The following is a 15,418-nucleotide window of genomic DNA, read 5'->3' on the forward strand; positions in this document are numbered from 1 at the left end:
TGTTGTTATTTTTAACTTGTGGCGTGTACTGGTTGAAACACACGCACAGTATATCTGCGTTATGCGGGAATTATCGACTGCAGATTAACCACAAAAAAAAAAAGTAAAAGTGCTTGTCGGCCGGACCATCCACAAGATCTTGCGGTCATCTGATGTTCAGTACTTCAGTACGTTGATTAAACATACGAAGGGATATATTTCCGGAAATATTTCATAGCTGGTCCGAGTCAGAAATATCTTATATTATACCTGCTAACTTCCGGTTTAAATTTTGCATGCTCTCAAAAATTATAAACAGTAAATATGGTCAGAAAACTAAAATACCATGAGAAGAAGCTTCTGAAGAAAGTCGATTTTATTTCCTGGGAAGTCGACAATAATTTACACGAAGTTAAAGTGATGAGAAAGTACCACATTCAAAAACGTGAAGATTACACAAAGTGAGTTATAAAATTATTTCCTACACTGGCACTGGTTGCAGTCTGACCATACAGGCGCGTATCATAGATGTTTTTTGGCGGGTAGATATTTTGGGGCGGAAAGGTATTATTATTAGGAGGGTCTATATCCTTAGGCACTTGTTTCTGTCAATATGGCATTATGGGGTTTACTATCCATACCTGTACGATTTTTGTTCGTATGGGTATTGATAGTATTACGGTCGACTTTAGTGCCACCTTATTAATTCCCGCTGCTATTGTTGCTTATAGAGCTTGACTACAACTGACGTTTCTAAGGACATGCTTTCAAACTGAAAAAGAAAATAATGTCAGCCATGTTGATGTAGTTATGGAGAAAAATAAAGAAATGAAGCAGTCCAATGAGCGAAATCGAAATGTCCCAAAAAATGGTCTATTGTTACAATAATATTAAGTATGTTCCCTGTTGGAATTTTGAAAACAAGGAATTTTTTTTTTTTGGTAATCAGTTATATGAATTTGTGGGAAATTTTTTGATTTTAAAACATAACAGCATCCATCAACAGAACAGGAACAGCTAAATGTGCAAGCAAAATTGTTGGAAAACAAGTTAACAATTTGAGACCATTACATAGAACGTTGATATTTCCTTTTATTGAGATTTTCTATCAATTATAAATATTTATGTTAGTGTTGGTTAATGTTGCAAAAATGCATAACCTGAGTTTTTATGCCTCACCTACGATAGTTTAGGGGCATTATGTTTTCTGGTCTGTGCATCCGTCCATTCGTTCGTCTGTCCCGCTTCAGGTTAAAGTTTTTGGTCAAGGTAGTTTTTGATTAAGTTGAAGTCCAAAGAACTTGAAACTCAAAACACATGTTCCCTATGACATGATCTTTCTTATTTTAATGCCAAATTAGATTTCCCCAATTTAATGGTCCACTGAACATAGAAAATATTAGGGTGAGTGGGGATTCCCTGTACTGGGGACACATTCTTGTTACCTATAACTTAATTGTATTTTATTTTTAGGTACAATAAATTGTCAAGACATATAAGAGAGCTTGCAAGAAAAATCAAAGAAGTTGATGAAAAAGATCCATTTAGAATAGAAGCCACAGCTCAACTCCTTGAAAAATTGTAAGTCTCTCTTCATTATACTGTACATCATTTGTACATGTAATCAGTATTAACCTACTTAAGTTATTTAGGGTCTTTGTATTGGCTGATATTATGTATTAAAATACTTGAATTTGTCAAAAAAAAACAAAAAAATTGCTGCCATTATGCATTGAAGAAAATTGGTGCTGTTTACATTTCTTACCATTGAAGATCTCATAAAAAACAACCTGGATGAACCTAACCATTTCAGGTTCAATAATGGCAGCAAATGTTTTTTGTTTTTGTCAAATTTAATTAGTATTAGAAGATTATGTGTTAATAGAATAATACAAATTGGATGTTTGCTCTCAACATTAAAGAATGAAATAAGGAGAAAGATACAAAAAGATGGAAAAAGAACAATATTGTAACAACATGAAAAAGCAAACATTTTTTTTTTATCTGACTGGTTGTTCCATTCAGTATTGAAAAGAGAAGTAACTTTTCCTTATCATTCTGACATTATGTGCACTTTGCTGTTACAGTCAGAGGTTGTGTTTTCGCCTCACACTTAGATATCAGATATATCAGATTTGAAGTTTTAATTTTATTTCTGGTGACCAGCTTTTGCCAGATATGCAAATCTTGCTCTAAAATTGAAAAAAAAAATGCATGATTTGGGTTGTTACTGTTATATATATTTGTAAAATTGACTTCCTATTCAACAAATACAAAATTAGTTTCACAGTTCTGTCATATTACCCACATCACATATCAAAGAACACAGTTTTACCAGTGAATGCCCCTTAAATACTACACCTTCATAAGAAAGACCAGGAATGTAAAATTAACAATAGGATGGCCATTGGATTTAAGTATTCATACATTAATTATGTCCATATATCTGTCTATCCACACATCTCTTTATACACAAAAGAAATAAAAATTTAATCCTGGATCTGAAGAAAAAATTAAAGTGGCTTTGATTTCACTTGATTCTATACTACCCAAAAAACTGTTGTCACTCTATTTGGAAGTAAATAGTTTGTTTCTATAAAATATTTTTCGAACTCTTTAAAGGTGAAAATAGATATCTAGATGATATATTTTTGACAGGAACGCAATATATGCTCTCATGAGCTTCATATTGTCTAATTGTATAGTTCTGTTTCTGTTTCCTTGAAATATTCTGAACATCTTTATAACTATGTTTTGAAGTACTGTTAGAGCCGTGGTGTAGTGGTTAGTGCATCGGACTACTAACACAAAGGTTCCTGGTTCGATTCCCTTTTGGGATGAAAATTTCAGGAATTCAATTTTCTGCTCTCCTTTGACACCATTTGTGAGTATGGTCTTGAGGAAACGACGATAGTCGGTCGGAAGGGGATGATAAATGGCTGACCCGTGTTAAGAGAGAGTCATATCTCTTGCATGTTAAAGACACCCTTTTAGATTTCGAAAAAGAGTAGGCTAATGCCACTACAAGGCAGCACTCGTACCTGCAAAGTGGAAAGGGATTAATATAAGTTGTAAAACTTGTTTCCCAATCCACTATAAAGAAATATGTTTAAACTAAGTACTAGTATATATGTGCGTTATTATTGTTCACATGTGACATTGTATTCTCATTAAGTTCCCCTTGAGACCTACATACAGCATAATCAAAAGCAAATCTAATCTTGAAATTTTTATTTGATACCAAAATTATAATGATTCTTTTATTTTAAAAACATGGTGCATGTATATACTGGTATTCTTAAAAAGTCTTTGTCTTTCATCCTGTGTCTTAAATTCTTAATACTATAAATTTCAGTTCATGTGGAAACTTTCAAGTAGGGATATTCATCAGTAGGTATAAAAAGTAAATCTAAGTATATACATTAGCATGTATAACACATTTTACAGCACCAAGAAAAAATGGAAAAGTGAATGTATTCATTAGAAAATATTGATAAATGTGTATGGTTTTTAAAAAAATAATTAATGCAATTATTTTAAGATTTCTACATGTTCTCCAAAATAATTGAAAAAAACTCATTCATAAAGAAAAATGTTGACAGCATAGTTCTTCTAATGTCTTAATCATTCTGCAAAGCGTGTGTAGAATTTCTATCATTCTATTACCAAATGAAATTATTGTTATCCTCTATTAGTGTTAAATCTTCTATAATAATTAATGACAATTGTGGTGCTAAATTCATGTAATAATAATGATAGTACAGACTGGCGAACTGTCACACATCATTGTGTGATCATTTTTTTTTTCATACGAGGCCTAATCAGTAGAGGGATTATTATTTCTTATTTATCCAATAAGTTTCTATATTATAATGATGAGATGCTGCATGATATTAGTAAATATTTAAATGGTCTACAGTATCTGCGAAAAGTTCTGTGTTATGCTAACATTTAATTGGCCTGTTCCCTATTGCTCTAAGTCTAAGAAAGTCCATCAGTTAATTAAATAACCACAGAATTAATTCTGTGGTTAGCTTTCCCCACAATTGTGACGTGTGGTTATGTCATCAAACTAGAAAGCCATTAACAGATAGAAGATTCTGAAGAAACTGATCTGAAAACAGGAAACTCAGAGGTGAATACATATAGAGTCAAATCAAAAGTTATGAGACAATTGGTCTGGTAAACAAAAAAAAAACACACAAAAACTCAAACATCTAAAACTGTACCAGAACACTGTAATATGGCAGATGAGACAATGTAAAAGTTGCATTTTCACAACCAAGAAATTTAAGAAAATCACCCTTTTAAAGACATTATATTTACATGTAGGCTTACAAAAAACCACATGAAAAAGAATAAGATGATAACTACTTATAGGACCAACCACCGTAAGGATGTAAGGTTATCTTGTTTTTGACTTTTTGTCAGATATTTAGATTCCTCTGGTTTTTCAGTAAAATGCCCTAGTGTTCTCCTAAGAAAAAAGTCAGTTCCAATGATTCATTTTAACACCAATTATAAGACATTTACTCATGTAGAACTTCATATTTGCTGAAGAAATTTACTAAAATATATATGACCATAGCGTTGAGCTTATTATCCCATAGAGATTTTATCTGCTGCCGAGAAAGAGATTTTAGGGAGCATCATTGATGTTTTCCTAACATTCAAATTTTTTTAAGATAAATTTGAAAACAAGATGATATCCGATTAAACTGTATTTGTGAATGTGTCATTTATATAGTGTAAAGTGTCTGCTATCTCTTTGTGTATTGATTAAAACACCTGTCTAAAAACAAGACAACAGAATGTCACTATTAATACTAGAGAACCTTTTTCCTATATTAGATTTCATACAAAATTCCTTAACCTTTGGCCCATATTGATTTTATACTATCAAAATTTTATGATAAGTTTACACAAGATTTGACCCCTCTCTCACTGTCCCATTAATTCAATCTTTCTTTTGCTGCATCTTTTTGTTTTTATTGAAAACCTTTTATTGAATACATTCTCTAGCAAAAAAAGAAGTAATATTTTTTGGCTGACAGCACCATTCATCTTTTAGCTGTCTGTAAATTGTTTATTGTCATGTTCTGTTGTCTGTGTAAATAATGTTATTTGATTTGATATCAATTTTTTAAATGAATTACTTGGTTTGCCACAAAAGAAGAATGCAAACAATTGTCAGATGAGAATAAAAAAGCTGAAACTTAGTGTCCAAATATATAACAGGACTAAAATAAAATGGAATGAGGATTATAAATGTCTTATATGCAAAAGATTGAAATTCTGCCATAGGAAGGATAAACTTTTTAAGTTATATTTGACTAGAAAAATAAGTGTTAAGATTGATAAAAAATTAAAAAAAAACATAGCACAAATAGTTGGATATATGCTCCCATCAAACACAATGCACAAGGGTTTGAAATTAGCAGGGGCCCATTCACCAATGGCCCCTATAATTTGATGTGGGCTACTTAAATTTCTGCTTTTCTTGTATATGACTATATAGAATACAAAATTTAAGCTGTGGGCTATCATGCCAACATTTTAACTTCAATCCCTGACTTGCAATATTCAACAGCCATAGTGATTGGCTTGATCCAAATGCCTTAAACTTGAAAATCTGTTTTGACCATCACATGTTTTATCTTACCCAAATAAAGAGATTTATGTATATCTTCAAATAAAAAATTGAAGATCAAGATTATTTTTCCGATCAAGAAATAAGTAAGCAACCATTTCCTATTGTCACAGTTTTTTTTAAAAGTTATTCTTTTACATTAAAAGAAATGAGCAGTTAAGAACTTTAAAATTTGTATTTATGACATTTACATAGAAAGCATTTGGTTACTGATAGTTGTCTAAAAAGTCATTTAGCAAAGATAGAAAACATTAAGAATTTACTAAAATAAAATACAAATTGGTTTTTTAGTCGCCATTGATTTTGACTGCATGCGTTTGTAGTCCCATGGGTGTGCTTAGATCTGACTTTGAACAAAAGACATTATGTCCATATAAATATAATCTACTGATTTTTTCTTTAATTCATTTTTAATCAAGTTCTTTGCTGTTGTGAAGTCACATGAGGGATGCATAACTTTACACATTTTTCTCTGTATGGTGTAAATTAAATTAAGAATTTGTAATCTGTAACTTTCAGTGATCTTTGAATTGATATTTTTGTCTTTTTAGGGAATTTTATGGGGGTACCTACGGGCATAAGTTTTTACTAGTAGAAAGATTGAAAAATATCATTATTTTGGAGAATAAAAACTTTATCAATGTCTTAATATTTTAAAGAAGACAATGTGGTGTTATTGCAAATGCAACAACTAACTTCCAAAGAATGTAATAAAATTCAGGTCCCCACATGATTATGGTCAACATTGAGTAAAAATCCATACAGCATATAGTTATAAAATTAGCCCTAAGATAGCAAAATGTGAAACAATTATAAAGAAAAAACAAATAGCCTCATTTAAGGTGGTATGGGTGTCTTTCGCCATCTTGGATTGTAAAAAACAGAGAATCTAAGGTCCATATTTTCTATCAAGTTAGCAAAATTTGATGCAGGAATGCAATATTTAATGTGAATTTTCATTTAAAAGAACCAAATTATAAGAATATATCTGAGAAATATTAAATTTTTACAAGTGTAGATTATTTTTTGTTGTTTTTTGAATATTTTCATATTGGCATTTTAAGGGGAGGTAACGCTAAAACAGTGCATTTTCTGAAGGACTCTACATGAAATTTTCCTATTTTGTCTCTTAGCTGGAAAAAACGTACAGTGACCCTATCTTTTCTTTTGATATTCTAAAAGCATTGTCTGAAAGCTATCTTTATCTAATTTGTTACATGATTCTATCATTTTGTTTAGTTTCTATTCACAAAATGGTGCTTTTTCCTGTATAATCCATACAAAATTTGTCATTTTGTCACAACCTGTAGCTTGAGAAAATGCACGGTGACCTATCATTTTTATAACATTTTTGAACATGTATCAATAGATACTACATTTTGACAAAGTATGAACAAATTCTATCATTTTTATTTTAGACTCCCATACCACCTTAAGCTTATTACAACTAACAAAAAACAACTATGGAAACAACAACCATCAACAGCTACTTGACTTCATGCTCTTCTCTAATGCCAAATAGATATTTAAAATAAAATTAAAATTAAGTCTGCTGTTGGAATATGGCGACTTATTTTGGACAGATTGTGTTGTTCCTGGATTTGTTGATTTTGATGAGTTGGAACTATTTGTCCCTGTTGACTTTTGACCCTAAATCTTCCATTTGATGAATTAGCATTTTTTGTCCTTATTGACCTCAAACACTATAACTATCCTGATCCTGAATAATTATATTTCTTGAGAAGTTACATTATTGAGAATATGGATCTTAAAATATTAAATAAATTATGATAATTTATAAAATCATTTATGAACAAATGAGGTAAAAGCTTACATTGCAACTTTGATTTAAAGAGATGATTCTGGTATGTTCAATGTAGGTGTATATACATGTATGTTTAGATAAACTTAATTCATTTTCCATTATGCTATATTATTAAATATCAGATAAGTCATATTTTAGGAATGTGGGTAGCACTTTCTTAGTTTACTACCTAATGAAATCAATTTGTTTCTTTTTAATATCTGTTTCATCTAGTTATTTGTTTTAATTTTACGATGTTTATAAAACATGACTTTTTCTACTGTTCTAACTTTTGTTATTAGGTTTTTGTTTGATCAAGGAGGTATTCATGAAAGTGCATTGTATTCTTTGTGAGTGAGGTGTGTGATAAAATGCAGATTTTTACTTTGTCTATCTTTTAATCAAATTATCTTCTTGTCGCTTAATGTCAGTAGAATATTTAACATTTCAACTGTTAAAATGTTTATTGGTTTTTATATTAAAGAGAGAAGTAGATTTTTAAGTGTAGGCAGATATGCTGACAAGATGTTAACTAGAAAATAATGTACAGCTTCTATTGAAATGAAAAAATGATAAAGAAAAGAGATCATTCTTTCATTATCCATTAATTTGATTTTACAGCAATGTAAATTGCATGGTGCAATATTTAATCATTCATTTATCCATTTTAATCATGGTAATCAAATTTTATATAATCATACCATTCTTTATCCTTGACTGTGCATTAGGCACTATAATTTAAACCCTGTTAATGACCTTATTAGCATTTCCCTTTGATCTTTACTGGACATAGTGGACATTACAACACCCTTTGATGCAAGTAATCTATTATAGGCTTTGATCTAACTGGACCTAACTGTCTTAGTTCCCATGTCATGGTATTTAATATCTTCACCTCTGACAAAGAAGAGAAAGAGAAGAGCATGACATCTTCACCTATTAATAACAAGCTGCTGGTCAGTCTGATGGTCAGATGGTGATTTACTTGGTAATATATGACCCTTATTAACATAGTATGAAACAAGAAGAAACTTTTTTTTAGTAATTAAAGACACAACTTCTATAAGTTCAAAATTTAGATGCAATTTTTGTGTTTGACTGTTCTAAAAAAAAAAAGTTTTTTTGAACACCATATGCATTTGAACTAATTTTGTTCGGGTTGTTGTCTGTTTGCCACACTCACCATTTCCATTCTCATTTGTATTATATAGATAATACATTTAGTTTCTATCAGTTGATATTCAAGATCTTTGATGCATTGTTCATGCTGAAGTTCAAAAGTGATTTTATTAAATATTCAGTAGATTTCATTAGATTTGTAATACCTCTATGTAAAGTCTCATATATACTATTTTCAGTGACTAAGTACAGTTCTTTTGTCCAGCAATATTACTTAAACTTTTGCCCTGTGTATTTGAATTAAATACAGAATTAGTTTCTCTGTATCTTAATTAGGGCCCCGCCGAAAAGGCCGTTCGCCCTATAGTGATCAGTCTGTCCGTCCGTCCGTCCGTCTGTCCGTCCGTCTGTCCGTCCGTCTGTCCGTCCGTCCGTAACACTTTCGTGTCCGCTCCATATCTAGAGAACCATAATGATTTCATACTTTATACTTTACATGTATATTAACCACCACCAGATGGTGTGTCATGATGTATGTACAACTTCCTAGGTCAAAGGTCAAGGTCAAAAACTTCGGTTTCAGTTGACAACCCTGTGTTCTTTGGTGAAGATCGTGTCCGCTCCATATCTAGATAACCGTTATGATTTTATACTTAATACTTAACATGATTATTAACCAACACCCAAGGGTGTGTCATGATGTATGTACAACTTCCTAGGTCAAAGGTCAAGGTCAAAACCTTTGGTTTCAGTTGACAACCCTGTGTCCTGTGGTGAAGATCGTGTCCGCTCCATATCTAGATAACCGTTATGATTTCAAAGTTTATACTTGTCATCCATTTTAACCACCACCAGAGGGCGTGTCATGATGTATGTACAACTTCCTAGGTCAAAGGTCAACGTCAAAAAAACTTTGGTTTCAGTTGACAACCCTGTGTTCTGTTGTGAAGATTGTGTCCGCTCTATATCTTGAGAACCATTATGATTTCAAATATTATACTTGACATCCATTTTAACCAACACCAGAGGGTGTGTCATGATGTATGTACCACTTCCTAGGTCAAAGGTCTGTCTGTCTGTTGGTCTGTCCATCGCTAACAAATTTGATGCACACTATATTTTGAGAGGACAGCTGTTATTATTTCATACTTTATACCTGACAAACATTTTCAACTTAACATATATATTAAATGTGTCATAATGTATGCATCCTAGGTCAAAGGTCAGTCCGTTGGTCTGTCCATCCGTTCGTTGTTCTTAACAAATTGTGTCTGCTTTACCTCTCGAGAACCGTTAATATTTCATACTTTATACTTGGTGGGTCATAATATATTGAAGGCATAATTCTAAAAATATGTGACAAATATCAATTGGGCAGCATCTTTAAACATTGTTCAAACATCAATCCATATATCCAGAAGTCACCTTAGAGTAGTCAACAATGAGTTCACATCATGCAGTCATATCACTATTATACTATGAAAGTAAGTTGAGAATATTTATCAGTTTTAACTTAAAATCTTAGATTAAAATCACATGTGAGATTATGTAATAACTTCCAAATAATGCTTCATATCAGATTATCCATACAACTTATTTACCCCACATTATTGACAGCGGGGCCCAAAGAGATGGCTCCCATCTCAATGAAATCTAGTTGCATTTATTTTAAAAAGGTAACAGGTTTTGTACACATTGCTGGTGTCAAATGTAAAATTACATGTCTTATATTTACATATCACAGAGTCAATATGAAATAAAAAGTTTAATTATAATTTTGAATAAAATTAAAATCTGCTCAATTCCTAACAGTCTCATTAAAATTCATATTAAATATTTAATGTATGGTTTTTGAGGTACGTTTGACGCATTCCTTGCTCAAATATAGTATAAAAGGACGTACTGGCACGTGGCATGAATAAAATTTGTTAAATCATTGTAACACATGGATTAGTTCTTGATGGGTTTTACTTACCTTTTACATAGATAATTTGAAAAGGAGGACAATAAATCACATTTTTACATTTACAACCAGTTCACTTCAATACTCAGATGATTGGGGCAATTTTCATGATCCATTTATGGGTATTATGTTTTTCAGTCTGTGTGTCTGTTCCTCCGTCCATATGTACCTCTGTCCTAGTTCAGGTTAAAGTTATTCAAATTTTAATGCCAAATTAGAGTTTTGACCCCAATTTCAGGGTCTACTGATCATAGAAAATGGCAGTGTGAGTGCCCCATTTGTGTACTATGGACACATTCTTGTTAAGGACTTTTTTAGTCTTATAGAACTTAATATGATTAGGTCTTATAAATTTATTTAAATTCGGGACCTCAAGATTTTGTGTTTTTAAGCCCAGGATTTTGGGATCAGGACCCCCTTGAATGTTCCTGATGAAGTTTAATCCAGAAAATTATTTTTGACTCACAAAATTGATAATACTTTTTCTTTTTTTTTAGAATTGACATATTTTGTCAGTGCAATTAAAAAACTAGATATTACCAACATGAGCAAATGCAGGCATAATAGTTTGTACTTTTCTATTTACAGTTACAGTATTAAAAAATGTACTAACTTCTCTCATATGTATTACTTTATTTTCTATTTTGGCAAGTTTGTTTATTAACTTCTTTAATGTTCTTCTTCATTTTCTTTTTACATAAGTCTGTTTATCAATATTGTTATGCAGACAATGATGTGTGCCCTTTTCATTCAGTGTTTCTGCCAAGTAAACTAACTTTTATGAGGATGTGTCACATGGTTATCTAAATGTTTTTATTGTTCCTTGTATTTTGCAGTGACATTGTGTCATTTAATGACATTGTTTGTTAGATTTTGTTACATGATTCCTAAAATGTTTTTATACGACCGCAAATTTTGAAAAAATTTTCGTCGTATATTGCTATCACGTTGGCGTCGTCGTCGTCGTCGTCGTCGTCGTCGTCGTCCGAATACTTTTAGTTTTCGCACTCTAACTTTAGTAAAAGTGAATAGAAATCTATGAAATTTTAACACAAGTTTTATGACCATAAAAGGAAGGCTGGTATTGATTTTGGGAGTTTTGGTTCCAACATTTTAGGAATTAGGGGCCAAAAAGGGCCCAAATAAGCATTTTCTTGGTTTTCGCACTATAACTTTAGTTTATGATAATAGAAATATATGAAATTTTGACACAAGGTTTATGACCACAAAAGAAAGGTTGGGATTGATTTTGGGAGTTTTGGTTTCAACAGTTTAGGAAATAGGGGCCAAAAAAGGGCCCAAATAAGCATTATTCTTGGTTTTCGCACAATAACTTTAGTTAAAGTAAATAGAAATCAATGAAATTTAAACACAATGTTTATGACCACAAAAGGAAGGCTGGTATTGATTTTGGGAGTTTTGGTTCCAACATTTTAGGAATTAGGGGCCAAAAAGGGCCCAAATAAGCATTTTCTTGGTTTTCGCACTATAACTTTAGTTTAAGTTAATAGAAATATATGAAATTTTGACACAAGGTTTATGACCACAAAAGAAAGGTTGGGATTGATTTTGGGAGTTTTGGTTTCAACAGTTTAGGAAATAGGGGCCAAAAAAGGGCCCAAATAAGCATTATTCTTGGTTTTCGCACAATAACTTTAGTTAAAGTAAATAGAAATCAATGAAATTTAAACACAATGTTTATGACCACAAAAGGAAGGTTGGTATTGATTTTGGGAGTTTCGGTCCCAACAGTTTAGGAATTAGGGGCCAAAAAGGGACCCAAATAAGCATTTTTCTTGGTTTTCGCACCATAGCGTTAGTATAAGTAAATAGAAATCTATGAAATTTAAACACAAGGTTTATGACTATAAAAGGAAGGTTGGTATTGATTTTGGGAGTTTTGGTCCCAACAGTTAAGGAAAAAGGGGCCCAAAGGGTCCAAAATTAAACTTTGTTTGATTTCATCAAAATTGAATAATTGGGGTTCTTTAATATGCCGAATCTAACTGTGTATGTAGATTCTAAATATTTGGTCCCGTTTTCAAATTGGTCTACATTAAGGTCCAAAGGGTCCAAAATTAAACTTAGTTTGATTTTAACAAAAATTGAAACCTTGGGGTTCTTTGATATGCTGAATCTAAAAATGTACTTAGATTTTTGATTATTGGCCCAGTTTTCAAGTTGGCCCAAATCGAGGTCCAAAATTAAACATTGTTTGATTTCATCAAAAATTGAATAATTGGGGTTCTTTGATATGCCAAATCTAACTGTGTATGTAGATTCTTAATTTTTGGTCCAGTTTTTAAATTGGTCTAAATTAAAGTGCAAAGGGTCCAAAATTAAACTAAGTTTGATTTTAACAAAAATTAAATTCTTGGGCCTCTTTGATATGCTGAATCTAAACATGTACTTAGATTTTTGATTATGGGCCCAGTTTTCAAGTTGGTCCAAATCAGGATCTAAAATTTTTATATTAAGTATTGTGCAATAGCAAGTCTTTTCAATTGCACAGTATTGTGCAATGGCAAGAAATATCTAATTTCACAATATTGTGAAATAGCAAATTTTTTTTTAATTAAGAGTTTTCTTTCTTTGTCCAGTATAGTAAGCAAGAAATATCTGCAAGAATTTTTTTTAATTGGAGTTATCTTTCTTTGTCCAGAATCAACTTAAATCTTTGTTATATACAATATACAATGTATATTCACTTTTTACTACCAACTGATAAATTTAAATAATCTTTACCATTCAGTGATAACAAGCAGTTTTTTTTACATCTTAATATTTTATGATGTATTAAAATGAGTAGTAATTGTTGCAAACTCCATTAGAATATTTTAATTGCAATTAGTTTTGGAATAAGGGAAAGGGGGATGTGAATAAAAAAATGGGTTCAATTTTTCTCATTTGAAATTTCATAAATAAAAAGAAAATTTCTTCAAACATTTTTATGAGAGGATTAATATTAAACAGCATAGTGAATTGCTCTAAGAGAAAACAAAAATTTTATGTTCATTTTAATACATTCATTCTGTGTCAGAAACCTATGCTGTGTTAACTATTTAATCACAATCCAAATTTAGAGCGGAATCCAGCTTGAATGTTGTGTCCTTTCTTGCCCCAACCGTTCAGGGTTCAACCTCTGCGGTCGTATAAAGCTACGCCCTGCGGAGCATCTGGTTTCTTCTGCATTTAAAAGTGCAAATAAACACAAAGAAAGTTTATGTCTGTGAAAAGAGGTTTTAAATGCTTTAACAACCTGTACGATGGAAACTTAATCTGTTTCAGTTTGAGCCATATATTTAGTTTCCTTAAAAATCTTTATATATTATAGGTGTTTATCCATTGAAAGAACAGTCCTTTTTAGACAATCTGACAAAAGAGCTTATTATATTTTAAGTTATATATAAGTAAAAAAGAATAGTGGGACTCTAGAAGTAAAAATTATATCTCATCTTGTAAATTTAAAGCTCAGAAAACTTCTCTGTGTTTCTTTTTGTTTTCAACCCTTATTTTATGTGTGGTTACAAGGGATATTATAAAAAGTAAAAAAGGTAGTAAGTCTTAAATTTGTCAGGCTGTATTTAATTTGAATACAGGTGGATGAAAACTTAAATACTCTTACACAACAATAGTTGTTTTAATAATAAATGTAGGCCATCAATATATTTTTGAATATATAATAGAAACTAAAAGTTTTACAATACTTTTACTAAATATTTATGTAATACAACTATCAATTGACTGAATAGATGAAAGAGATGTTGTATAGAGACTTTTACAAAGAATCAAGTTTTTGTCCAAAAGGAATAATGCGCTATTCCCCCTTAGGAATTTAGAGATTGTAATTTTAAAATATATTTTATTGAATCAAATACAAGTTATTAGTTATTAAAAAAACAAGAGATGCACTATTACAATTAGGGAGAAATCAACTCATCACCATAAACAACAAATTTTAGCACATGTTTTTAGAAATGATATCTGAAAGCTGATTTTAAAAAACAGAAAAAAATAAAATAAAAAAATAAACTCCAAGGTAAACTAAGAAAGGAAAAAATAAACACCACACACCACCTTTTAAAATTGCACAGTTTCAGCAGTTTCTACAAAATCTCTTTCTTTATCTGCCAGTGCACAAATATATAGAATACAAAAATGAATTGTTGAAAGCAAAACCTGGCAAAATTACATTTTTTTTGGTAAACCACATAAAAAAAAGAGGAAAAACAGCTATGAAGTGGTGTTTGGATGTTGTGATGAGATACTACGTAGATCTGTAGTAAAAGATTCTTGATTCCAAGCCAGTTCCCTAAATAGATGCTGATATAATTCTGGCACGTGTTCGCTGGGATAACTTCCAAAAATAACCTTGCATGTTCCAAAAAAATAAGACTATGTCAGTAGGAAAAACAAATTGAAGATCGGGAGGATTTTAGGACATAAAAATGTAACATTCTTTTGAAAGAATTTGTATGATTGGCTAAGGAATTCTTTTTGAATTTGAACCAGAAAACCTGATTGGTTTATGAGAACTTTCACACAGACATAGTTAGGACACCATATGGTTTTTCTATAACACCTGACCCTGAGAAACTGGAGTCAGAAGATAATGATAGCATCAAAAAGTTCTGTTGGAATTTGATAAGTATAATGTTGCAGTATGTCATTATGGTTGTAATTTCTGATGAACATTTGTTACTATCATTTTAATTGGCAATGATTGTATTTCAATGCTAATAAAAAAATAAGGTATACATTTATATTTTAGAGTTGGGGTATACACTTTCCACCTCTGTTTGTCCTCTTGAGATCAGTATTTCATGATGTACAAGCTGTCTTAGGTTTCCACAGAATTCTTTGTTTTGGTCACAGAAAGTCATGTAACATCTATTCTATACAA

At 31.1% G+C, this 15,418-nt stretch overlaps 1 protein-coding gene across 1 annotated transcript in view; it reads left to right on the top strand.

Moving 5' to 3' along the window:
• Nucleotides 1-230: 230 nt before the first annotated feature.
• LOC134705052 (U3 small nucleolar ribonucleoprotein protein IMP3-like) overlaps nt 231-15,418 on the top strand; it is a 34,770-nt gene continuing 19,582 nt past the window's right edge. Inside the window, exons 1-2 of the mRNA XM_063563823.1 lie at nt 231-440; nt 1,453-1,560. Of these exons, the coding sequence (XP_063419893.1) occupies nt 304-440; nt 1,453-1,560 (245 nt within the window). The 5' untranslated portion in view covers nt 231-303. The remainder of the gene's footprint in view (nt 441-1,452; nt 1,561-15,418) is intronic.

Source organism: Mytilus trossulus, chromosome 2 (assembly GCF_036588685.1).
Source record: "Mytilus trossulus isolate FHL-02 chromosome 2, PNRI_Mtr1.1.1.hap1, whole genome shotgun sequence".
NCBI lineage: Eukaryota > Metazoa > Mollusca > Bivalvia > Mytilida > Mytilidae > Mytilus > Mytilus trossulus.